We start from the raw sequence: 24,427 nt of genomic DNA, 5'->3' as shown, positions 1-24,427 counted from the left end.
GCTTCCAATGCAAGGGGTCCGAGTTCAATCCCTAGTCGGGGAACTAGATCCCGCATGCATGCTGCAACTAAGAGTTCGCATGCCACCACTAAGAAGCCCACATGCCACAACTAAGACCCGGTGCAGCCAAAATAAATAAATAAATATTTAAAAAATTTTTTGGCTATTGTTATAATGTTGGCTATTATTTGAGGCAGATATTTCTTTTTTTTTTTTTTTTCCCACAATTTTCCTCTTATTTTATTTATTTAGTTATTTATTTTTGGCTTTGTTGGGTCTTCGTTGCTGCGCATGGGCTTTCTATAGTTGCGGCGAGCAGGGGCTACTCTTCGTTGCAGTGCGCGGGCTTCTCATTGCGGTGGCTTCTCTTGTTGCAGAGCATAGGCTCTAGGCGTGTGGGCTTCAGTAGTTGTGGCGTGTGGGCTCAGTAGTTATGGCGCATGGGCTTAGTTGCTCCGCAGCATGTGGGATCTTCCCAGACCAGGGATCGAACCCGTGTCCCCTGCATTGGCAGGCAGATTCTTAACCACTGCACCACCAGGGAAGTCCCAGTTTCCACAATTTTCCTTTTAGATTCTCCACAACTTTGCAAATACACAGACCCACCTGATGCTATTTCCCAAGACCTAGGATTCACTGCTCTTGCTAGGATATCCCTTTGTCCAATTCCATTGAAGTGTCTCTCATCTCCCCTATACCTCGCAGTACATGGAAGCCAAAGACAGATCTATTCAGAGGCTGAAGGTCAGGGGTACTTCTTGTACTTTGGAAACTGAGGGGGGACTGAGGCTTACCTGCTCAAAAATACCTCCTTACCAGCCTAAAATTTTAACTTTTTTTTTTTTTTTCACACACACACACACTGTATTTTATTTTTACAAGAGATAAATCGACTGACACCAAGCATTGTACATGGATGACCACAACAAAAGCAACAATGATTGCAATTACCAAACATGAAACACACTCATACTATGTCATAGTATTGACATTCAGTCCAGTAATCCTCCACTGTAACAGCTCCTTTACTTTGCAGTGAAAATTGATTTGTATATTCTTTGTTGAGGCAGATATTTCTTATCATATTAAAGAATTTTCCTCTGGTACACACACTAAACTTTTAACAATAGGGTGTGAGTGAGTGAATGAGGATTGGATTTTACACTAGAAACATATTCATTACTTGAATCTTTTATAGGTAACGTGTGTAATGTACTACTCATGTAATTTTTTAAAATTAATAACTAAGCATGTAATTGAACCTAAGAGTCAACATCCAGAATGAAAGAGGAAAAGGTACAGCAGAATGGCTAAGAGCCTGAAATTTAGTCAGAGAGATCTGGATTCAAATCCCAACTCTGTCATTAGCTGTGTAACTCTGGGAAAGTTACTTAGCTTCTGTAAACCCCAGTTTCCTCATCTGTAAAATGGGAATAATTATAGTATCTAGATCATAGCATTATTTTGAAGGTTGAGATAATGGAGTGCCTGGTACAAAGTAAATGGTCACTAAGTGGCAGCTACTCCATTATGTGAAATGGAGGAAATTAGCACATTTCCACTTCCAGATGTGACTGGTATAATCTGAACACTTCTTCACCCAATAAAATAATAAAGATTTTTTTATAAGAATTATCCTCCTGTTCCAAATTAAAAAAAATTCAAAAGTCAGTGAGTGTTGAATTTTATCAAATGCCTTTTCCTCATCCAAATGCTTTTCCCTATTTGATTTATTGATGGGATGTATTAGCTTAATACTTTTCCTCTAATATCTTAATAACTTTCCTAATATTAAGACATTCCAGGACTTCCCTGGTGGCGCAGTGGTTAAGAATCTGCCTGCTTGGGGGCTTCCCTGGTGGCGCAGTGGTTGGGAGTCTGCCTGCCAATGCAGGGGACATGGGTTCGAGCTCTGGTCTGGGAGGATCCCACGTGCCGCGGAGCAGCTAGGTCCGTGAGCCGCAACTGCTGAGCCTGCGCGACTGGGGCCTGTGCTCCGCAACAAGAGAGGCCGCGATGGTGAGAGGCCCGCGCACCGCGATGAAGAGTGGCCCCCACTTGCCACAACTAGAGAAAGCCCTCACACAGAGACGAAGACCCAACACAGCCAAAAATAAATAAAAAAAAAAAAAAAAAAAAAGAATCTGCCTGCCAATGCAGGGGACACAGGTTCAAGCCCTGGTCCAGGAAGATCCCACATGCCACAGAGAAACTAAACCCATGCACCACAACTACTGAGCCTGCACTCTAGAGCCCGCGAGCCACAACTACTGAAGCCCGTGTGCCTGGAGACCGTGCTCCGCAAGAACAGAAGCCACTGCAACAAGAAGCCCGCGCACCACGACGAAGAGTAGCCCCTGCTCCCTGCAACTAGAGAAAGCCCATGCACAGCAATGAAGACCCAACACAGCCAAAAATAAATAAATAAATAAATAAATAAATTAGTAAAAAAAAAAAAGACATCCCAGTATTCTTTAAAAAACCTTACTTAGTTGTGGTGGATCATTCTTTTAATCTACTGTTAAATTCAAGGACAGACTTTCTTTTAAAAGCCATTACACAAACGAAAAGATGCTCAACGTTGTTAATTTTTAGAGAAATGTGAATCAAAACTATAATGAGGTACCATCTCACACCAGTCAGAATGGCCATCATTAAAAAGTCTACAAATAACAAATGCTGGAGAGGGTGTGGAGAAAATGGAACCCTCTTTGGTGCAGCCACTATGGAAAACAGTATGGAGGTTCCTCCAAACACTAAAAATAGAGTTGCCATATGATCCAGCAATCCCACTCCTGGGCATATATCCGGACAAAACTATAATTTGAAAACATACATGCACCCCTATGTTCATAGCAGCACTATTCACAATAGTCAAGACGTGGAAACAACCTAAATGTCCATCGACAGATGAATGGATAAAGAATATGTGGTATATACATACAATGGAATATTACTCAGCTATCAAAAAGAATGAAATAATGCCATTTACAGCAGCATGGATGGACCTAGAGATTATCATACTAAGCGAAATAAGTCAGAAAGAGAAAGACAAATACCATATGATATCACTTATAAGTGGAATCTAACATACAGTACAGGGGGCTTCCCTGGTGGTGCAGTGGTTGAGAATCTGCCTGCTAACGCAGGGGACACAGGTTCGAGCCCTGGTCCGGGAAGATCCCACATGCCACGGAGTAACTAAGCCTGTGTGCCACAGCTACTGAGCCTGCACTCTAGAGCCCATGAGCCACAACTACTAAAGCCCACACACCTAGAGCCCGTGCTCCGCAACAAGAGAAGCCACTGTACTAAGAAGCCCGCACACTGCAATGAAGAGTAGTCCCCACTTACCGCCACTAGAGAAAGCCTGCACACGGCAATGAAGACCCAACACAGCCAAAAATAAATAAATAAAAATTTTAAAAAAGAATAAAATACAGTACAAATCAACATATCTATGAAACAAAAACAGACTCACAGATATAGAGAACAGACTTGTGGTTGCCAAGGCAGGGTGGGTAGAGGAGGGAAGGAATGGGAGTTTGGGATTAGCAGAGGCAAAGTATTATATGTAGGATGGATAAACAACAGGTCCTGCTGTATAGCACAGGGAACTATATTCAATATTCTGTGACAAACCACAATGGAAAAGAATATGAAAAAGAATATATTATATATATATATGTATATAACTTGAGTCACTTCATTGTGCAGCAGAAATTAATACAACATTGTAAATCAACTATACTTCAATAAGATTTATTAAAAAAATAAAAGTCATTACAAACCTTGCCTCTTCGAGAATACATTATCCAGACTTTTATTACTGAACTAAATTTGTCTTCTGGGCTATAACATTCAAGAGTCTCTGATTTTTTTCATAACAATAGCTAGTATTTATTGAGCACTTAGCAAGTATACTAAACACTTCACATACTCCTCACAACTTCCCTAAGGAGTGTGGGAGAAAAGTGAAGGACCTTGGGACAAGGCCCTGGAGATGAAACCAGAGCCTGAAAACTGTTATGTTTTCATTCATTCATTCAGCATATTTATTAAGCATCACTGTCCTCATGCCTGTTAGGTACCAAAGGTACAGCCTTAAAGAACTCTGGCAGAGGGACTTCCCTGGTGTCACAGTGGTTAAGACTCTGAGCTCCCAATGTAAGGGGCCAGGATTTGATCCCTGGTCAGGGAACTAGATCCCACATGCATGCCGCAACTAAGAGTTCACATGCCACAACTAAGGAGGCCGCCTACCGCAACTAAGAGCCAGTGCAACCAAATACATAAATTAATTTTAAAAAAACACAAAAAACATTGACGGAATCCCAGCCTAACAGAGAAGACAGACAATAAACAAGTGAAGAAATAAACAAGATAAATACTACAAATTGTGAAGAGAGCTCTCATATACATCACATCACATATAGGATGGTGTAACAGAGGGTGGGAGGGCTTTTCTGTGTGACATTCAAACTGAAATAGAAGAATGAAGAAGTCATAACTCTGCAGAAAGTTGGGGGAAGAACACTTTGGGCTGAGCAAACAGCAAGACCAAATAGCTTGAGGCAAAAAGCATGCAAAGTAACTTGATAAATCCTAAGAAAAGATTAGGGCTCCCTGTGGATGGGGTCTGAGAACTAGAGAGATAAGACTGGGAAAGCAGGGACTTCCCTGGTAGCGCAGTGGTTAAGAATCCACCTGCCATTGCAGGGGACACGGGTTCAATCCCTGGTCCAGGAAGATTCCACATGCCGCAGAGCAACTAAGCCCGTGTGCCACAACTACTGAACCCACGCACCGCAACTACTGAAGCCCGTATGCTCTAGGGCCCGCATGTCGCAACTACTGAGCCTGCGTGCTGCAACTACTGAAGTCCACGTGCCTAGAGCCCATGGTCTGCAACAAGAGAAGCCACTGCAATGAGAATCCCATGCACTGCAATGAAGACCCAACACAGCCAAAAAAAAAAAAAAAAAAAAAGAGATATACTTTGGAGGTAGAACTGATTTTTTGATTTCATGCAGAGGATAAATCCCTGTTGTTGTTAACTATATGATGCCATTTATTATGCTGGGGAACACTGGAAGGAACAGGTTAGGTTGATAACATCATGAGCTCCAGTTTGGACATATTAAATCTGATATGCCAGCTAGACCTCCAAATGTAGGTGTCTAATAAGTAGTTGGATATATAAGTTGGGAACTCAGAGGAGAGCTCTATCCTACCATGGAAATAAAATGTAAAAATTATTAACATTTAGGGATTTCCCTGGTGGTCCAGTGGCTAAGACTTCGTGCTCCCAATGCAGGGGTTCGATCCCTGGTCGCAGAACTAGACCCCACATGCTGCAACTAAGACCTGGTGCAGCCACATATATAAATAAATAAATATTAAAAAAACAAGATTATTAACATTTAGATGGTGTTTGAAGTCTTGAAGAGACTATCTAGATAAGAGAACCTAGTTGTTAAAGCAGGCCCAGAACTGAGCTCTGAAATATCTCATCATTTAGGGGTCCTAAGACAGAGAAGTCAGCAAACGAGACAGGACATTTAGGCAAGAGGAAAATCACGAGGGTATGGTGTCACAGAGGCCAGTAAGAAAAGTGTTTCATGAAAGACACAGTACCACCTATGTTGAATGCTGCTAACACGTAAAAAGAGATAGTATAGAGAACTCTTTATTGAATTTGGCAACATGTGGCTTATTGGTATCCTTCTCAGGTTTAAGAGGAGGGTGAACAGATTGAAGAGGAAACAGAGGTGAGGAAATGGAGACCTCTAGTGTGGACAATTTGTTTTAGTATTGTTGCAAAGAGGAGTGAAGAAATGAGATGACTGGGTAAAAGGGAGGGTTTGTTTATTTTTAAGATGGAAATGATTCAGTAGAAGTAACTGATGCTACAGCAAGGAAAAATCCTTGAGAAGGTATGGGGGTGGTGGTGTGGGATCCACAGCACTGGGGGAGGGGTTTGCCCTTTGGTAGGGGCAGAGACACATCTTTCATGGTACCAGGAAGGAAGTCAGAGATGATGGGTGCAGATGCAAGTAGGCTTGTAGCTTCTAGTTGGATGAGAATGTTCCTGATTTTTGTTTTCTCAAAGAAATATGAGGAGAAGTCATTAGTTATGGTTGAGTGAGAGAAGAGGGTGTAGGAGTTTGAACAGAGAAAGCATGAAATACACTATCTCTGGAAGTGGGAAAGTGAACTTACTAGAGAAATTCAGTAAGATTGCCAGGGAAAGTCTAATGCTCTTTTGTGGTCTGTGGTCAAAATTTAAAGTGAAAGCCTCAGCCCTTGTTAAAGAAGGTGAATTCTTTGGTCCAACCAGGATTGGGGTTTTACCGGGTGAGTATAATGGGGAAAGAGAAAAACAAGAGTTGTGGCAATCGTAACATCTAAACTGGGTGACACGTTATGAATATAAAAATTTGAGAGTTAAAAAGTCATACACTTAATGGTTTGGCGTTTTGTTTGTTGTTTTTTGCTTTTGGCCACGCAGCATGTGATATCTTAATTCCCCGACCAGGGATCTAACCCATGCCCCCTAAAGTGGGAGCACGGAGTCTTAACCACTGGACCACTAGGCGAGTCCCGGTATGGAGGTTTTGACGAAGCCAAAGAATCAAAGTTACTATGTTAGTTGGGATACTTGAAATAGAGGTTTTTTAGGGATGTTATTCCTGGCAATAACAAACAGGAATAACTATATATGATGTGGGTGGGGTGGCTGACATAGGATGGAGGGAAAGATTATTGGAGGTGAGGAGGTAAAGGATTAACAGAGTATTGGGTGGTCATCCACACAGATGTTAAATGATGTACAGAAGTAGAAAGAAAGACAATGAGCCATGAGCTAGTATTAACTGAGGGAGGAATGATCCACCCAAAGGTCCATAGATGACACTAACTAGGAGAGGTATTAAGGGAAATGGCTCATGCACTTCAAAGTAGTTGGAGATTTTGAAGTAAGTAGGATGCTGTCCATTTGTTGACTCCATATAGATATATATATATTTAAAAAAATAAATTTATTAATTTTATTTATTTATTTTTGGCTGTGTTGGGTCCTCATTGCTGTGCGCGGGCTTTCTCTAGTTGTGGCGAGTGGGGTCTACTCTTTGTTGTGGTGTGCGGGCTTCTCACTGCGGTGGCTTCTCTTGTTGTGGAGCACAGGCGCTAGGCGCGCAGGCTTCAGTAGTCGCACGCGGGCTCAGTAGTTGTAGCTCACAGGTTCTAGAGCACAAGCTCAGTAGCTGTGGCACACAGGCTTAGCTGCTCCGCGGCATGTGGGATCCTCCCAGACCAGGTCTCGAACCCGTGTCCCCTGCATTGGCAGGCAGACCCTCAACCACTGCGCCACCAGGGAAGCCCTATATATTTTTTTGAATTTTATTTTATTTTTTATTCAGCAGGTTCTTATTAGTTATCCATTTTATACATATCAGTGTATATATGTCAATCCCATTCTCCCAATTCTAGATATTTTAATATTGTAGTTTTAAAGTATCTTAATCTGTTCATAAAGTGTTTTGAGGTAGAATTAAGAAAAATGTTAAATTCCTCTGTGATTCGTGTTTGTAAATTATTAGTCTATATACACACACACAAAATCAAGGCCTTTCTCTTTGAACAAAGAGGGCACTCAAGCCTATTGAGACATTTATACTGCTAGACCAAACCAGTACGCCAATGAGGTTCCAAAATGAAATCAGTAAGATGGTGTGTGTGAAATCGGTAAGATTTTATTTCTCTAAGTTTATTGGCCCAGCACAAGGCGGAAGGGATAGCAGGCACTTAATTTATGCTTTTGAACCGGAGACTGCTGTTCTTTCTGGGGAAGGACACCAGCAGGCTGCTCGTAAGGACAATCAAGAAAGAAAGGAGCCGTCTAACATCTCTCCCCAGGAGCTGATAGGGCCCTGGGTATTTGCTTTCACGGGAAAATTGCTCTGGCGAACCCATTCAAATATCTCCCAGCAAATCACCGTGGCCTACAGCCAACTCCTTTTCCGCTCATTGGCCGACTGGAAACTTCAACCACTCCACGCCTCCCGCCTCTCATCGGGAGCCAATAGGAAAGATTAGTTTTTCGTAACTTAGTGTCATCAACTACAGCACTTGCAACTGGCTTCTGGAGCTACCGATCGAGAAGTAGGCGGGGCCGTGCCAGCCGGCCTATATAAGAAGAGGACAAAGGCGGCGCGCCGCCTGTGTCATCCGCCATCTTGTGCGAAGCAAGGTGGCCTCCACGTTCCCCGAACGTCTTCTCCGCTTCTGCCTCGACCGCCCCTTGATCACAGACATGTCTCGGGACCGGTTCCGAAGTCGGGGCGGTGGCGGTGGCGGTTTCCACCGACGCGGAGGGGGAGGCGGCCGCGGCGGCCTCCACGACTTCCGCTCCCCGCCACCCGGCATGGGCCTCAATCAGAACCGCGGACCTATGGGGCCCGGCCCGGGCCAGGGTGGCCCCAAGCCTCCGATCCCGCCACCGCCTCCGCACCAGCAACAGCAGCAGCCACCACCGCAGCAGCCGCCACCACAGCAGCCGCCGCCGCTTCAGCCGCCGCCGCACCAGCCGCCGCATCCGCAGCCGCCGCATCCGCAGCCGCCGCCGCCGCCACAGGACTCATCTAAGCCTGCCGTCCCTCAGGGACCCGGCCCGGCTCCCGTAGTAGGCAGCGCTCCCCCGGCCTCCGGCTCGGCGCCGCCCGCCACACCCCCGACTTCGGGGGCCCCCACGGGGCCAGGCCCCACCCCGACCCCGCCGCCCGCTGTCACCTCGGCGCCCCCCGGGGCGCCCCCGCCCGCGCCGCCGAGCAGCGGGGTCCCCACCACCCCCCCTCAGGCTGGCGGCCCGCCGCCTCCACCCGTGGGGGGCCCGGGCCCCGGGCCTAAGCAGGGCCCAGGGGCCATCGGCCCCAAAGGCGGCAAAATGCCAGGCGGGCCGAAGCCCGTCGGCGGCCCGGGCCTAAGCACTCCTGGCGGCCACCCCAAGCCGCCGCACCGAGGCGGCGGGGAGCCCCGCGGGGGCCGGCAACACCACACGCCCTACCACCAGCAGCACCACCAAGGGCCGCCGCCCGGCGGGCCTGGGGGCCGCAGCGAGGAGAAGATCTCTGATTCCGAGGTGAGTGTCTCCCTAAGCTACGGGCCGGTTTCCCTAAGATGGCGGCGGGCTCCCCCCCTCCCCGCCCTCCATTTTGTTCGAGACCGGAAAGGGCGCCTGCGCGCGTGGGTGGGGGGGCGGGGCCGACTGCTGGAGTGAGGGGCGGGTGGCTCGGGTCCGCCAGCTACCCCCCCCTCCGAGGTAGGCCTCCCGGCTGGCGGAGAACTGACGGAAGGAGGCGCTGAGAAGCTATGATGGGCCTTGTTAAAGCTAGCGGATCCTGGGAGCCAGAGTAGGGTGGAGTATAGCGTGAAATGTAGGATTGGAGAGATCGAGGGAGTCCTGGTCTTACACGCGCAGGCCCAGGGCTTGTCGACAACGGAATTTTGGTCGTTTCCTTTGTTTAATATCCGGCCACCATTTTAACTTTTGCCCACTATGATTTTGATTTTGACACTTAGCATAAACGGCTGACGAGGTTCCTGGTATAGAGTTTACTCTATAGAAAGGTCTGTGGCTGTTCTCGAGAGTATTCTGGATGGTTTAGGCTCTTTGATGTTCGGACTAATTACATTGGAAATCCCGTAAATGTAGTAGCATCTTTGACTTTAAATGGAACAGGAGCGCAAAGTGACTGTAACATACCCAGTTTGGGAAAAACGAAAATTATTATTGGGTCTTCCTGTTTGCAGAGGAAACTGGTATCTGAAAATTCCTTTCCTTTTTCACTAGGGGTTTAAAGCCAACTTGTCTCTCTTGAGGAGGCCTGGAGAGAAAACTTACACACAGCGTTGTCGGTTGTTTGTTGGTAATCTACCTGCTGATATCACGGAGGATGAATTCAAAAGATTATTTGCTAAATATGGAGAACCAGGAGAAGTTTTTATCAACAAAGGCAAAGGATTCGGATTTATTAAGCTTGTGAGTTTTTTTGGTTTTGTTTGGTTTTTTTTTTTTTTTTTTGGTGAAATTAAAAGGGTCTTTTTTTTCCTATAACAAACATAGTGTTTTTTAAACCAACAAGAATAAATTAATTTTTAAATTTTTCATCATTCACACAAAAGTTGCAGCTGCTGTACGGTGCATAATTGTTGGTATCTAAGAAAGGAAGGGAGTGGGCGGGTAAGGTATTTACCTCCCTCCCCTGAATGGTGTAAGGGAGGGCTGCCTGGAGATAGTTGAGCTGAGAGGTGTCAGAAGAATAGGATCGGGAGTTAGGCTTATGGCAATTTTAGGGTGGGCATTGGCCAGTTTTGAGGTCATTAACGTGACTGTATGTCTTGATGCTTTCAGGAATCTAGAGCGTTAGCTGAAATTGCTAAAGCTGAACTTGATGATACACCCATGAGAGGTAGACAGCTTCGGGTTCGATTTGCCACACATGCTGCTGCCCTTTCTGTTCGAAATCTTTCACCTTATGTTTCCAATGAACTGTTGGAAGAAGCCTTTAGTCAGTTTGGTCCTATTGAAAGGGCTGTTGTAATTGTGGATGATCGTGGAAGATCTACAGGGAAAGGCATTGTTGAATTTGCTTCTAAACCAGCAGCAAGAAAAGCATTTGAAAGATGCAGTGAAGGTGTTTTCTTACTAACAACGTAAGTTTTTATGTTTATTCTAATAACTTGTATTTATTAACTTGTATGAAGAAAATGCAATGAAACTGGAACAAAATTAAGATGGAACCATTTTTGTTGTTAGAACTCCTCGTCCAGTCATTGTGGAACCACTTGAACAGTTAGATGATGAAGATGGTCTTCCTGAAAAACTTGCACAGAAGAATCCAATGTATCAAAAGTAAGATCCGTTGAACTTTTGGGCAGTTTTTAATTTAAGTGTAAACGAGAACTTGCTAGAGTAATTTTTCAGTTTTGCTTAAAATATGCAAAGTTCTTTGAAATGGATGGGCATAATGAAAACCTCAGGCTCAGAAAGCTAGAGGTTTTGAAGCAGTTACTCAGATACCTAGTGTTGTTTCTGAGGTAGGTATATTTCACATGCATTCTTGTTTTGTTCTTATAGTTGTTAGGATGTGTTGTAGGTATCTTTTTTTTTTTTTAAATTATTTTTGGCTGCGTTGGGTCGTCGTCGCTGCACGCGGGGGCTTTCTCTAGTTGCAGAGAGCGGGGGCTACTCGCGGTGCGTGGGCTTCTCATTGCAGTGGCTTCTCTTGTTGCGGAGCACAGGCTCTAGGTGCACAGGCTTCAGTAGTTGTGGCACGCGGGCTCAGTAGTTGTGACTCACGGGCTCTAGGTGCACAGGCTCAGTAGTTGTGGCACACGGGCTTAGTTGCTCCGCGGCATGTGGGATCTTCCCAGACCAGTGCTTGAACCTGTCAGCCCTGCATTGGCAGGAGGATTCTTAATCTCTACGCCACTAGGGAAGCCCGGTATCTTCATATTTAAGGGTTGAAAAAATATTTCTTGAATCAGAATTTGGCTAGGGAAATGAGTTAGAAAGTGAGGAAGGTAGGATTTTATCGTCAGTGCCCATGTTACTGTTGACTGTGTCGTTCTGGAACATGTATTGTTTTTGCTGTAAAAATACCTTAAGAATCAAGGTGATCTATACTTTTCAGTAATTCTTAGCAGTAACAGGCCAGTGAAGGGACTAGTGTTTTTAGGGGAAATCAAATATATTTCTCATGTGCATCTATAAATTGGTTCATATTTAAATATTGTCAGGGAGAGAGAAACCCCTCCTCGTTTTGCCCAGCATGGCACATTTGAGTATGAGTATTCTCAGAGGTGGAAGTCCCTGGATGAAATGGAAAAACAGCAGCGGGAACAAGTTGAAAAAAACATGAAAGATGCAAAAGACAAATTGGAAAGTGAAATGGAAGATGCCTATCATGAGCATCAGGCAAATCTTTTGCGTCAAGGTAAAGGACTCTCTGTGAACATTACCATTAGGGTCGTTTGCCTTTTGAACTTACTAGAATTTCATTAATGTGAACGTATGACAAAATTTTCCAATGTTCAGATCTGATGAGACGCCAGGAAGAATTAAGACGCATGGAAGAACTTCATAATCAAGAAATGCAGAAACGTAAAGAGATGCAATTAAGGTAAAATTTTGTTAAATTAAGTGTTTTGCATTAAATGTACCTAAATTTTGCAGGTGAATCAGATGAAATACAGAGGTGTTGCAATACTATGGCAGCGTCAGTTTAATGCTTAAATTGAAATAGAGTGTAAGGTTTTTGTTATAAGGCTCACTTACTTCGCTGGAATACCTTTAGGGCTATTCTTAGTCACTGTCCCAGCCTTTGTGTGTATTTGCTGTAACCTAGACTTTGTAATGCTCTTAAACAAACTACTAGTTTTTTTTCAAATTGAATTTTTAAAATGTGGATAAAACTTTAGTTTTTACGTTTGATGAATGTTTCTAGGCAAGAGGAGGAACGACGTAGGAGGGAAGAAGAGATGATGATTCGTCAACGTGAGATGGAAGAACAAATGAGACGCCAAAGAGAGGAAAGTTATAGCCGGATGGGCTACATGGATCCGGTAAGTAAACTTCTTTTGCAGTGTAACTGGAGTTTTCTACAAAGTTTGTAGACATCTAGGATGAAATTTTATTCAGTTAAATATAACCTTTCATGTTATAGCCATTCTGCCATTTTTTCTCTTTTTAACCCAAGTGTATTATGATTGATATGCCTTTTCCGTTGAGTTTTATCTTTTCCTTGGGTGGGCCAAAAGATTTCATTGGTTGGGAAGAAGCTTGCTTTATAGGTCTTTTGATAATGGAGTCTTACCTGGTTTCAGAATACTGATTTTTAAAATTACCTTATTTTTTTTCCCTTAAGTTGAAAAACAATTTTTTTTTTAAGCTTTGGAAATTCTTTTGTACTCAAGAATGCTTGGTATGGGTTTAGGACAGGTGTATGAATGGGTTTTTTTTCTTTCAGAGAGAAAGAGACATGAGAATGGGTGGTGGAGGAGCAATGAACATGGGAGGTAAGAATGAAAATTAAATTAGTAATACCATTGAAGAGCAGTATTCTGGTTGAGTTGTAACCAGCATTTTTGTTTCCTAGATCCCTATGGTTCAGGAGGCCAGAAATTTCCACCTCTAGGTGGTGGTGGTGGCATAGGTTATGAAGCTAATCCTGGAGTTCCACCGGCAACAATGAGTGGTTCCATGATGGGAAGTGACATGGTAATGTATCCTGTGGGACATAGTTCAAAAGGAAATTCTCGTTTTCACAACTTATGTGTGTGTGTTTTTTTGTTTTTGTTTTTGTTTTTAAGTAGGTGACTGGACCTCTTTTAGTTCCCCCATCATGTAAATCATAGTATTGAGGAATACTTTGGCAACATAGAAGAACTCAATGTGGTAACCTAAACAGATAAGGTTGCCAACAAAAAGTCAATGCTTTTAGTAATATGTTGGAATTATCTTTGGCAATAAGTAGACTTAGGTGCTTTCCATTATATTGCTTGTGTACTTTTGCACTATAACTCATGGCAAATCCAAATTCTAAATGTTAGATAATGTAACATTATTCTACATCCACGTGAGAGTAATCAAATGGCAAGCTGTCATTCGTTAAGCTGGTATTTGCCATAAGTGTGAATCAGACTTGTTTGTAGCTTTAGGCATGTTTTAGCAATGTGTAGGACTTTGACCTATATTTGGTGTGACTTCTACCCATGAAAAAGGAATTGTTTAGTCTTCGGACTCGTCGTTTCCCACCTGTTGGGCCTGTCTATAGGTGTACCTTCTAAAATAAACTGACATCTCTGTTTTGCTACAGGGTAGCAAAAGTCAATGATAATTTTTAAGCATACTAGTTGTGTGCATTTGATCTGAACCTTCTTGATGCTGTCATATTTTAGCTGTACAGGTAGCCTGTCAGGATACTTTAGAACAACCAAGTGAATTGGTCTGAGTGGCTGTGTTAGGACTTCACAATCCTTAGAAGAACTGAGTATTGGCTGTAGAGGTGGGTTTGGAGAAAAGTACATTGTCACAACTGAATTGAATCTGATTAGTTCACCTACAGGCTTTTGGCAAAGGAGGGAAGCTGCAGCATATTATAGCTCACTAGATTCATTTTACAAATAAGAACATAAGGATTTAGAATGGGGCCTCATCTATTTAAAATCTACTTAAGGCTTTTGAGAATTAGAATCATAAATAGCCGGTTGGGTTAAATGTAGTGCTGTTAGCTTTCTTCAAATTGAATTTTAAAAATAATGTAGGTAACATTTTGGTTTATATCCTTCCTAATAGGCAGGTGTAGGTATGTATCAAATTTGTAACTGTAATTTGACATGATGTTCCCACAGTTAAGATTCTGTAGTCCATGTGACATGTAGCTCCTGGGTTCTAAGATACTGTAATAACATAGTTGTAAAACCCCCAAATTTCCTTTTTACCTTTTTGAGATAAAACATACAATACAACGCGCTGAAAACCTAAAAATGTTAGGATTTTGAAATAGTTTGAAGGATTAGGATTTAGTCTTTTTATAGTAGCCCTATAGTATTTTGTAGGAAGCATGTTGAAATCATTTATAGGAACAGTTAAACCCTGATGCCGTTTTAGTTTCTGGGGGGTTTTTGTTCTGGTTTTGGGGTTTTGTTTTTGTTTTTTTGTTTTCCTAGCAATACTCTGAATAACTGGTCTGTTTTAAATGGAATTTGAAAGATAGTTCAGGCTGCTGTGCTTTTGCATATTTATAGGGTTTTTCTGTTTGGGAACATAGGTTTCTAGGACTAGAAATACCTAAAACTAGATGGAATAATGAAGTCCTGCTTTATTGCAGTCATTTAAGCTTGGTGTTAATGCTGTTTGGGAGACACCCAAAAAAAACACGGAATCATAACTGTCAGTGGACTTTTCACAGACCTATGGGGAAAGTTGGGCTGTTACGAGGGTGGGCTGTATATTCAGTCAATTTGCAACTATAGAGAACAGTACTGTGAACATAATTGTCTTTGGTTATACAGTGATGGCTCTGAAGGTGGTATACCTGTGAGAATATGGCAACACACTTTTAAATCAAGTTACTGTGCCGGTTAAGTGACTAAATCTATTAGTCTTTTATTCTTTTTCTTTTTGTAGTCTGGTAGCATTTTATTAAAACTTTGAACCTTTTAAGATTTCTGCAACTTAGCAGATGTGTCTTAAGATCTTGAAAAGCACCAGGTTTCTTATGCAGCACATACCACTAACTGGTGAGTAGGTCTTTGTCACTTCATTGAGTGAATTGAATCTGTCTGGTTGGGCTTGTTAGGCTTACATGGAAATTAAATTTCCTGTTCAGACCTTGAAAGTGAGAAGTGTGTAAGCTTTTCAGTGGGTTAATCTGATGTGAAATTTCTTAAAACTCATTTTGGAATGGGTTTTCACATCTGCACTAATTCTTAAATTTTTTAGCACTACAGGGAAGATCTATTCTTTGAAACAGGTGTATGAGAATGGCTCAAGTGGGAACATACCACAAGGCATGTATTATCGTAAACTAATTTTCAAATTACCCTTTTTTCCTTTCTATGTTCCCGGTACCTGTGGATCGACTCATTGGTGATTGTATCGACGAACGTTGACTACGGAACCTTCTAAAATATTTACTTAACACACATGGACATCAACTACATATAATGAACTGTTACTTACTGTTCCAATAGCGTACTGAGCGCTTTGGGCAGGGAGGTGCGGGACCTGTGGGTGGACAGGGTCCTAGAGGAATGGGGCCTGGAACTCCGGCAGGGTATGGTAGAGGGAGAGAGGAGTATGAAGGCCCAAACAAAAAACCCCGATTTTAGATGTGATATCTAGGCTTTCATTCCAGTTTGTTTTTGTCTTTTCTTGTTTAGATACCAGTCTTTTAAATTCTTGCATTTTAGTAAGAAAGCTACCTTTTTATGGATGTTAGCAGTTTATTGACCTAATATTTGTAAATGGTCTGTTTGGGCAGATAAAATTATGTAATGCAGTGTTTGAAACAGGGGAATTTTTTTTCCTTTTTTTTCCTTCTTTTTTTTTTTTTTAACTGTATAATGTCCCTCAATTTATGGCAGTGTACCTTGTGCCACTGAATTTCCAAAGTGTACCAATTTTTTTTTTTTACTGTGCTTCAAATAAATAGAAAAAATAGTTAAGATTTTGATCTTCAACTTTGCCATTCATGCTTCTATGCACATTAGGCTAGGTGTTCCACTTGGAAAGCATAAGAGTGTCTAGGCCTTTGAATGGCATATGCCATTTCTGGGAAATGTATTTGTAGGCTAAGTATTGCTTTCTACATTTAAGTACCCCCTTGTTTTAAAAAGAAGAAATGCATATTGAAGTAGTTTCATGATTTGATTTGTTTGGCATTATAGGAAGCAAGCCGGTGCTAAGTATTTTTAAATGGCTATGTAAGCAAAGCTGAACTGTAAATCTTCATTCAGGAATGTGTATTAAGATTATGGAATGGGTGTAAGACTATTGGTAGGGGGAGAAAGTGGGTATGACTTAAATGGATCTTTTATGGCCCTATGATCTATCCTTTCCTTGAAAGTTTCTGAAGAACAAGTGGAAAGATCATTTTGTTGCATTCCTCCATTCTTGTTTTTTTAAAGAACGAGTCCCAAGCCCTATGAACGGCTTGTATTGAACTTTCACATTTGAATTAAAGATTGTTAAACATGAAGTCTTTTCATGTATTACTTCAAGTGATTTATAAAGATGGGGTTTAGTCTGAATAATTCAACTGGAAAGTAAGGTATAGTCATCATAAAGTAGGTTTGGCTATGTACACATTTGTACTCTGTAACTTTTACATTTCCTTGTGCTACTTCTGTTGGGCAAAAATCTGTAGGACTATAAAAAAAACCTATTTTCTTTTCTAAGAGCTGGTAGTGACTGTTAATAACAAATAGGGTTGCAGAGAACTATTCTTACTGTGAAATATTTTTAACCTGTTTTTCCATAGTTTCCTTTTGATGTAGCACTAAATCTGGAGAGTTGCTCCTGCTACACAGTACAAATATTCCTTTCTCCCACCATAAAACTTTGGAGCTTTTCGATGGTGTTGTCAGTTTATCGTCAACTTCATTGAATCTCCTTTCATTAGAGACATTTTGACTTACTAATAAAATAGATCGTTACTGTTGTCTGTTAGTACAATGGGAACCTGCTTTCCCATGTTTATATTGTTAGCAGAGGAATAACTTCCTAAAAGTAGTAGGTAAGGTAACTGAATGGTTTGGCTTTGTTCTTAGTTATGTTTCCATTCAAATTTGTACATTATAGAACTCTTACTATGGAATGTGTCTTCCTCCTTTTCACCTCTGTTGGTGTTAATTGGCAAACGTAAAATTCTAAAACCAAATCTTTGTTTAAATACTGAAGGCTTAGTATTGTGCCTGAGTACAAAGGGAAACCTGTTGTTGAAACAATTGAGCACTTGTGCATAGGAAACCTGTTAATACTAAAAGTAAAACACTAGTGGGGTATAAAGGCATGCCACCGAATTCTGGTTGTGTGACTGACAGGTACCTGGTGTGCTAATTAAGGGAGAGAATCTCATTAGAAAATGTTCATTATTTCTGTTCACCAAGACACTTGGAAATGAGTAGTTCTACCATAATTATATCAATGAGGAAGTTTTGTCCCAAGTCAAGTTATTAATTGGTGATAATGTATGAGATTTTCTGTACCGGAAACAAGGGTCTTGATTTGAAAGGAGTCCATTACAATTTGATTGAATTGTATGGTAGGGACTCCACTAATGATAAGAAAATAAGGGGTGTTCATGGGACACCCACAGAGGGTGAACTTGAATGTGTGGGCGGGGGCTGGTGGGGAAATGGAAACATCTGCCTATAAAATTAATGTTTCAGTTTATTTTTCAGATTACATGCCTTTCTTTATAAGGGATGCTGGCACAGACCCCTAAAATAAGCTTTTGGTAGTACTGTACCTTTGAAGAGTGGTGAAGGATGCTAATGGATAATCTCCTGAAAGTTGTGGTTTTGATAGCCTTACTGTGTAGAATTGCTAAACGTTGTTTAGCACGTAATGTTGCTTAGTTTCAACTAAGTTTTGACTTTAATCACTGAAACAGCAGTGTACCAAGGGTCGTAAGCTACTCAAACAGACTTTCAACAAGTCTTGGAATGTATATGATAGTTTTTAGCCTAATGTGAATTTGAATCATCTTTAAAAGTAGATTCCTAAAAGCTGATTTATGAAACTTGGGGTGGGAAAGGGAAAGTAGTACTTTTGAAGTATTTTAGCCATTTTTCTCATTTAAAGAAACCACCTGCCCCCGTTTCCTCTTCTCCACTTTCTCTCATAATTTTGTTTTAAGAGGAGCACTGATTGTTTTTAAACTTATTACTCCTCTTATAATTCCTAATCTTTAAAAACTGCATTCTCTAAGAGATCCCAGTGTATTTAATAGGTGTTTTAGAAACTTAACCCATTGGCTCAACGTTTAGTGAAACCATAATCCTCTTTACTTAGATAAACTTCTAAGAAATACTATAAGCCCCACCACTCTTTATTAGATGTATTATATCACTGATATAAACAGACAATAATTTGGGAAATTGTAATGTTACGCCTGTGCAATTTTTATAAGTGGCATATTATGGCAGATAAAAATTTAGATACTTGGCTTTTCTTGGGCAAGCCACTAAGTTGTGGCGGAATATTTTCTGGTGTTCTTGGACTGCAATTATGCACTATTAAAGTAGTGGCCTGCTACATAACTGCATTTAGCCAGCATTTCTGCAGTGCGTAACTGTGAGGAACGTAGTACCGCAAATGGCAATGGACATTAGGACCCGGATGTAGTATTCCTGCTTGCTCCGAGATTCTCATTGCCGACTGCATACAGGTAGGTAACAAGCAATATAATCTAACTTGGTGACTTGCTATGTACTTTTATTCCGTGGGCATTCTGACATCATACTTCTGACAATGAAATTACAGTGCAGCACCTAACACCTGTATGATAAAGCTAGCTTATATCAAAACTGCGTGGGTTTGGGTTTAGAGCTGTAATTTGTCAGGCAGAATTCAGTGCTGTTGCAGTTCTCAGATAAAAAGTGCAAACTTGATTATTTGGTATATCTGATTCAGTTGTGTGGTTTTTAGTTGCATTGTAACTGAAGATAACATGAAACACATCAGTGGTGTGGGGGAGGGGACCATACCATACTTGGGAAGTAAGAGTGCTTTTAAGCATCTTGACACAGACTGTACAGCATGTGATAATTAGTTTCTTTTGTAGCAAACTGACCTGCCCATTAGGTCAGCAATATCAATTTGAGTGTAATCTTGGTAATTACTCTGCAGGTTGAGTGAATTAAGACTAAAAGAACAGTTTTTTTGTAATGTGATTTAAAAATTTTTTTAAATGGGCTCCATGGGAACACCTTTGTTACTAACTTGGGGCATAGATGGGAATCTAACATGAATAGTTCAAGTTCTGTGATTTGTCTAAATATGTTTATACTCTAAACCTGGGGGAAAGTGGTGTGGCATGTTGACTTGCCTCTTGAATACATGTTGGGAATCATTTCCCAATCATAAGACTTCGTCGTATTCTGTAGGATAACTGCAAATGTTCAGAGTAGCTTTTTGAATTTGGTTCCCTTAGCTTTAGGGATGTGATGTTACAATCCAAACTGTTCGATTACCAAAACAATAAGTCTTCAAAAGCACCTTCCTTTGTTGCTTAGGATTTAAGCTTTGCATCGACTGTTGTTCCAGACCTCAATTCAACTGAACGTTGGTCTATGAACTGGTTTTTAGCTAGCATGCATGAGAAACAGCTTTCGTGTATAATGTTTTCTGCTCTGTAACTGGAAAGTTTGGTTTATTTTGCGTAAATGTTGGTAAAACTCTTCATGACTATGAGAATTTTCTTTCATTGTATCAAGAAAAATGGCTTGTTCTTTGGCAAGCGATTCACAAGGTGGGGACAAATTTGTACTTTAATACGTAGTCCATTCAACCAAATGACTTGACTCTCCTGCTAGATGAAAGAGCAAATGGTGACTAGTTTAGCTCTCTATATTAGTAATGCAATGCATATCAAACATAATGCTCGGTATTAGTGACAAGAGTGTCACTAAATTGGCATGCAACCCTGATGGGGTTTTCCTGTGGCATAATCCATTAAGTCGGTGGCCAGCACTTGCTACCGTGGTTCAGTGATTGCTTAGAAATAAAAGCTCAGGTTTGTTTCTTAACAGTCAATAACAATTTTGAGAGAATGTACTTGTTACAATATATGGACATCATTGGGGTGGGGGGGTAATTTTGCTTCATTCTGCTTATCTCAAGATGAATAGGCTTTTGCACTTTCGATGAGAAACCTGTGACTTTAGTCAATTCTTACTAGTTTTGATTTGTATGTAGCTGTAATTTGTGAATCTTAGTGCAGAGGGTCTTAAAAAAAAATCACTGAGTCAAAAAGCTGGGGATAAATGGGTTTCAGTAATAACTCTATATACTGAGGTGCTCGCATTGTATTTCATAGTCTTTTCTTGTTACAAACCAAAATTATTTTTAATGAAACTGGTCGGAAGTTCAGAGGTGTGATGCCAGAATGCATTTTCGTACTGTTAGGCCCTTGGAACAGATACCGGTGCTTTATGAAAGATGAAAGAAATGCAGTGGGTGCTCTTCACATAAGGTTGCAAAACCTACAAAGAATGCATAATAGTTTCACTTTTCCCCAATAAAGAGATGCGTGTGACTAGTTTTGGACTTTTAACCTTAATGGGGGTTGCATGTTTCCTATTGTTAATCATTGTCAGCTGCAGTGACATGATACACAGTCCTGCATTTACTGCCTTTCCCTTAATGATTTTGGATAGGTTTTAGAGAGCCAGGATGTTTGTTCTGGGCCTTTATTTGGTTTTGGCTTTAGCTGATAATGTTTCAGTGCTCTGTCAGCTAGTGCAGTTCTCAAATGGCTGCCTATTAGGGAAAGAATTCAGAGGATTTGGCTGCTCCTAATCATGTGTCATTGCTGCTAGATAATGATTGGCAATTTTTAAGACTCAACTGTGGAAATCTCACAGTTGGTAAACCATCAAGCAAAAATGTTGCTTTTGAACACCAGTGCTGAAAAGATTTATTTGGAGGGTGAAAAAGGGGCTGGATGCAGCATAGGATAATCTGGAGAATGGAGGAAGAATGCAAAACGATATAGTATCCCTTATGGATGGTACATGTGCAACAGGGAACTATTTCATATACCCTTGGCAGTCGCTGATAATCAGGGAGGAAGAAAAACCTGGAATTTGAATTAAGGCTGATCTTTCTGGTTTTTGTGCACTGTGGCCCTGCCAGGCATATATAGTGAAGGTGAATGTCTTCTCCCTCAGAAAAACTCAGGTTCCTTGCTGTCCCGATAAGGCATAGCTTCCCTGCCCTAATAACTTAAAACTCAGTGAGGACTTAAGAGGGAAAGAATGAGGCAAATATATAGGATTGCAGGATAACAACTGCATTGTTGTGTACTGTGGAAGGGGGAGGGCACTCTTGGTGGACTCCTGCTGAAGGTGGTCAGTCCACCTGAGAATGGAAGACATGCTTGGTGGGGAGCAGGGTACGTGCTTTTATATGAAAAGAGCCAATGTTAAAACTCACTTGGTAAGGTAAACGTTGTCACATACCTTCACATAAGGGATAGTATATTTTGGGTTGCAGTCAAACTTCATTGTGGTCAGACTGGTGAAAATGCAGTTAGGCTTTTGTATTTTAAAGAAGATACAGTTCTCATTCGAATTCAGGTGTCTACTGCTACCTTACATCAGAATGATTTTAGATTTTTCCCCCCATGAAGTTTCTTCCTATTTTTTATGCTGTAACTTGCCCCCAGTCTTTGTCTCTGGAATTTACTCTTTAAATTTTGAAATTAACTAGCATTTTCAAATCTTTATGCCCTTGTCTTTCATATTAACTTTTTTTTATTATTCTTTAGGTAAGAATGATTGATGTTGGCTGATATTGGAGTGTTCATTCCGTTGAAGTAAGTTTCCTTGGAAGTCTTAACCTGTAGAGGATTTGGGGTTTGATTTCTATTTAATGATTAAATAATTTAATTTAGCTATGTGGGGTGAAAACTGTTTGATTTTTTTTTTTAAGATGTTCACCTCTCCTAAGATAATATCCCCCTTTTTTTTTTTTTTTTAATGTGTGCATGTGTGTGGGTGTATGTGAGTTGGAAAGAGGAAAGGTTGGGATTATTTATTACAAAGATGTCAGACCAATAGAAGAAAAAGATGAAAGATTTAGATCAGAAAAGAAGGCTTGAATTAGTGGAGACATGTATTTTCAGTACTTTTAAAATCAACTTTGGACCAATTCAAAATCCCATTCCTTTTTACATAATAAATTGTGAGGAACAGTTGTCTAGTCATTGGTAGGAGGGAAAACCTGTTTTCAACAGGTTTGTTCAACCTGTTGTTGATGTCAGAATAAAATGTATGTGTTAAAAATTAGTAAAAATGTAATATATGCTGAATGTTATTTTAACACAGTTAATATTTTAATGATAGGTGGATAAGATATTTGTTCTCAAGACATCACACAGCATGAGCTGATCAAGAAGGAAAGCTACAACTTGATAGACCGATGAATTATCTAGGTAAGTTGAGTGATTCTTACTCTATAAACTGCCTTCAGGAGGACTCTTGGGTGGTATAAAAATAACTAGTCATGTGGATATCTCATTTTAATTTCTTCTACATTAAAACTTTCTTACAGGAAATATGTTTTTATAGCACACACTTAAATATTTAAACATTTTTACAGCCTTCTGAGGTGTGGTAGACCTTGTCTGTTTGGCTAAAGCCTCACAAAAACAGGACTGAAATTTTAAATAAAAATATATATCTGTATTCACCTCTGGGTCCACAAGACCATGTAGAAGAAGGTTCAGAAGATTTGAAGTTCCCTGTTTTTCATCAGATAGTTAAATGGTGGGATTACCTATAGTTGAGAATAGACAGAAAATAAAATAGATATAGATGATGGTCTAGAAGGGTTGGCAATTTTAAAGGGCAACTCAACTCTGCTGTTCTAGCTGGAAAGCAGTCGTAGACAGATGGACATGGCTGTGTTCCAATAAAACTTTTTTACAAAAAGGTGGCTTACAGATGAGGTACCTTACTGTCCCTTCATCTTGTAGAAATTGCATTCGTTCAGGGTATCACTTAGGTATAAAGGGCTGTCATAATCAGTTTGAAATTAACAAAAATGGGAGAATTGAGGCTATATCTTACACCTAAGAAGAGGCTGCCAATTAATGGAGTGTCTTGAATGTTAGAGATCTGCCTTGTAAGAAAGTTCTTGTAGAAAATGGAAGTAAAATTTAATAAACTCACTGGGTGAGTCTGATATTAAAATCATTTCTGCTGCTTTAAGCCTTAGTTATCTAAAGATCATTAAATACTATTACTACCACATTCCTTGATTAATGTTACTTTGCTGTTAGGAAGTTTACTTGGTTGATGCTGATAAATATTTGAGACCTTGATATGTGATTCTTAGGTCTTTTGGAGTAATCGTTTCCTTTAATTGGCAGGATCAGGTGAACTATGTCCCGAAAACCAGTGAGGAAGAGAGAAAAGAGGAATAAACAACCTGTTGTTTAATAAAGACATTTTAAAATCAGATTGTCCTTCCATTTGTTTTGGTTTTGTTTTTAAGTAGAGGACTCTTCCGTTTTCTAGAATTTTCTATATATGTCAGCAACTTGTGTCTAGGTGACATTTAAAAAGTCATTCCATGTTGTAAGTGTAAAACTACATAATTTAGGACTACTTCTTGAGGCCTTTTTGGCAGAGCTGCTTCAGTGTCTTAATTACTAATCAACCTGATGGACCTACACTATCGAACTCACCTGATTTAGCCATCAGTATTTTAAAATTGACTTCAGTCTTTGTAAGTTTTATTCTTGAGATTACCATGTGATTAGCAGTTGTTAAAAAGCATTTTGTGTATTACAAAAGCATTATCAGATTATGGTTATGGGTAGTCAGACATTACTTCACTAACAAGCAGAGACTGAATTACGTGTTGCCAAATAACCATATTTTGGTTACCCTGAGTAGCAATTTCTTTAAAATGGAGTTGAATTTTATATGCAGTATAATGGGCAAATTCTCAGGATACCTATAAATGTAAGGAAAATACTGCTGGAATTTACTATAAAATCTGCTTACCCCCTCCATTCTTGAAGCTCTCATTAAAACTTGACAAGCTTTTAAAGGGCTCTTTCACACCAAATTAATATGAGGTGCGTATTAAAAGTAATTCGGGGTTTGCTTTTTGGTGTTTTTTTTGGTT

General features: G+C 40.6%; 1 protein-coding gene across 2 annotated transcripts; it reads left to right on the top strand.

Moving 5' to 3' along the window:
* Positions 1-8,198: 8,198 nt before the first annotated feature.
* On the top strand, positions 8,199-23,752 carry SFPQ (splicing factor proline and glutamine rich). Of its 2 annotated transcripts, XM_059918876.1 has the most exons (12): positions 8,199-9,139; positions 9,851-10,039; positions 10,412-10,713; positions 10,817-10,912; positions 11,800-11,996; positions 12,098-12,182; positions 12,507-12,624; positions 13,029-13,077; positions 13,158-13,279; positions 22,059-22,106; positions 22,636-22,724; positions 23,664-23,752. In XM_059918876.1, the coding sequence occupies exons 1-10, from the start codon at positions 8,315-8,317 to the stop codon at positions 22,080-22,082; spliced, it is 2,007 nt and encodes a 668-aa protein (XP_059774859.1). In that variant the 5' UTR covers positions 8,199-8,314; the 3' UTR covers positions 22,083-22,106; positions 22,636-22,724; positions 23,664-23,752. The 2 variants fall into 2 exon arrangements, with proteins under 2 accessions (XP_059774859.1, XP_059774854.1); XM_059918871.1 differs by lacking the exons at positions 22,059-22,106; positions 22,636-22,724; positions 23,664-23,752 and adding an exon at positions 15,757-16,763.
* Positions 23,753-24,427: the final 675 nt, after the last annotated feature.

This window comes from Balaenoptera ricei, chromosome 1, assembly GCF_028023285.1.
Source record: "Balaenoptera ricei isolate mBalRic1 chromosome 1, mBalRic1.hap2, whole genome shotgun sequence".
Taxonomy (NCBI): domain Eukaryota; kingdom Metazoa; phylum Chordata; class Mammalia; order Artiodactyla; family Balaenopteridae; genus Balaenoptera; species Balaenoptera ricei.
This window is presented reverse-complemented; position numbering and strand designations above follow the sequence as displayed.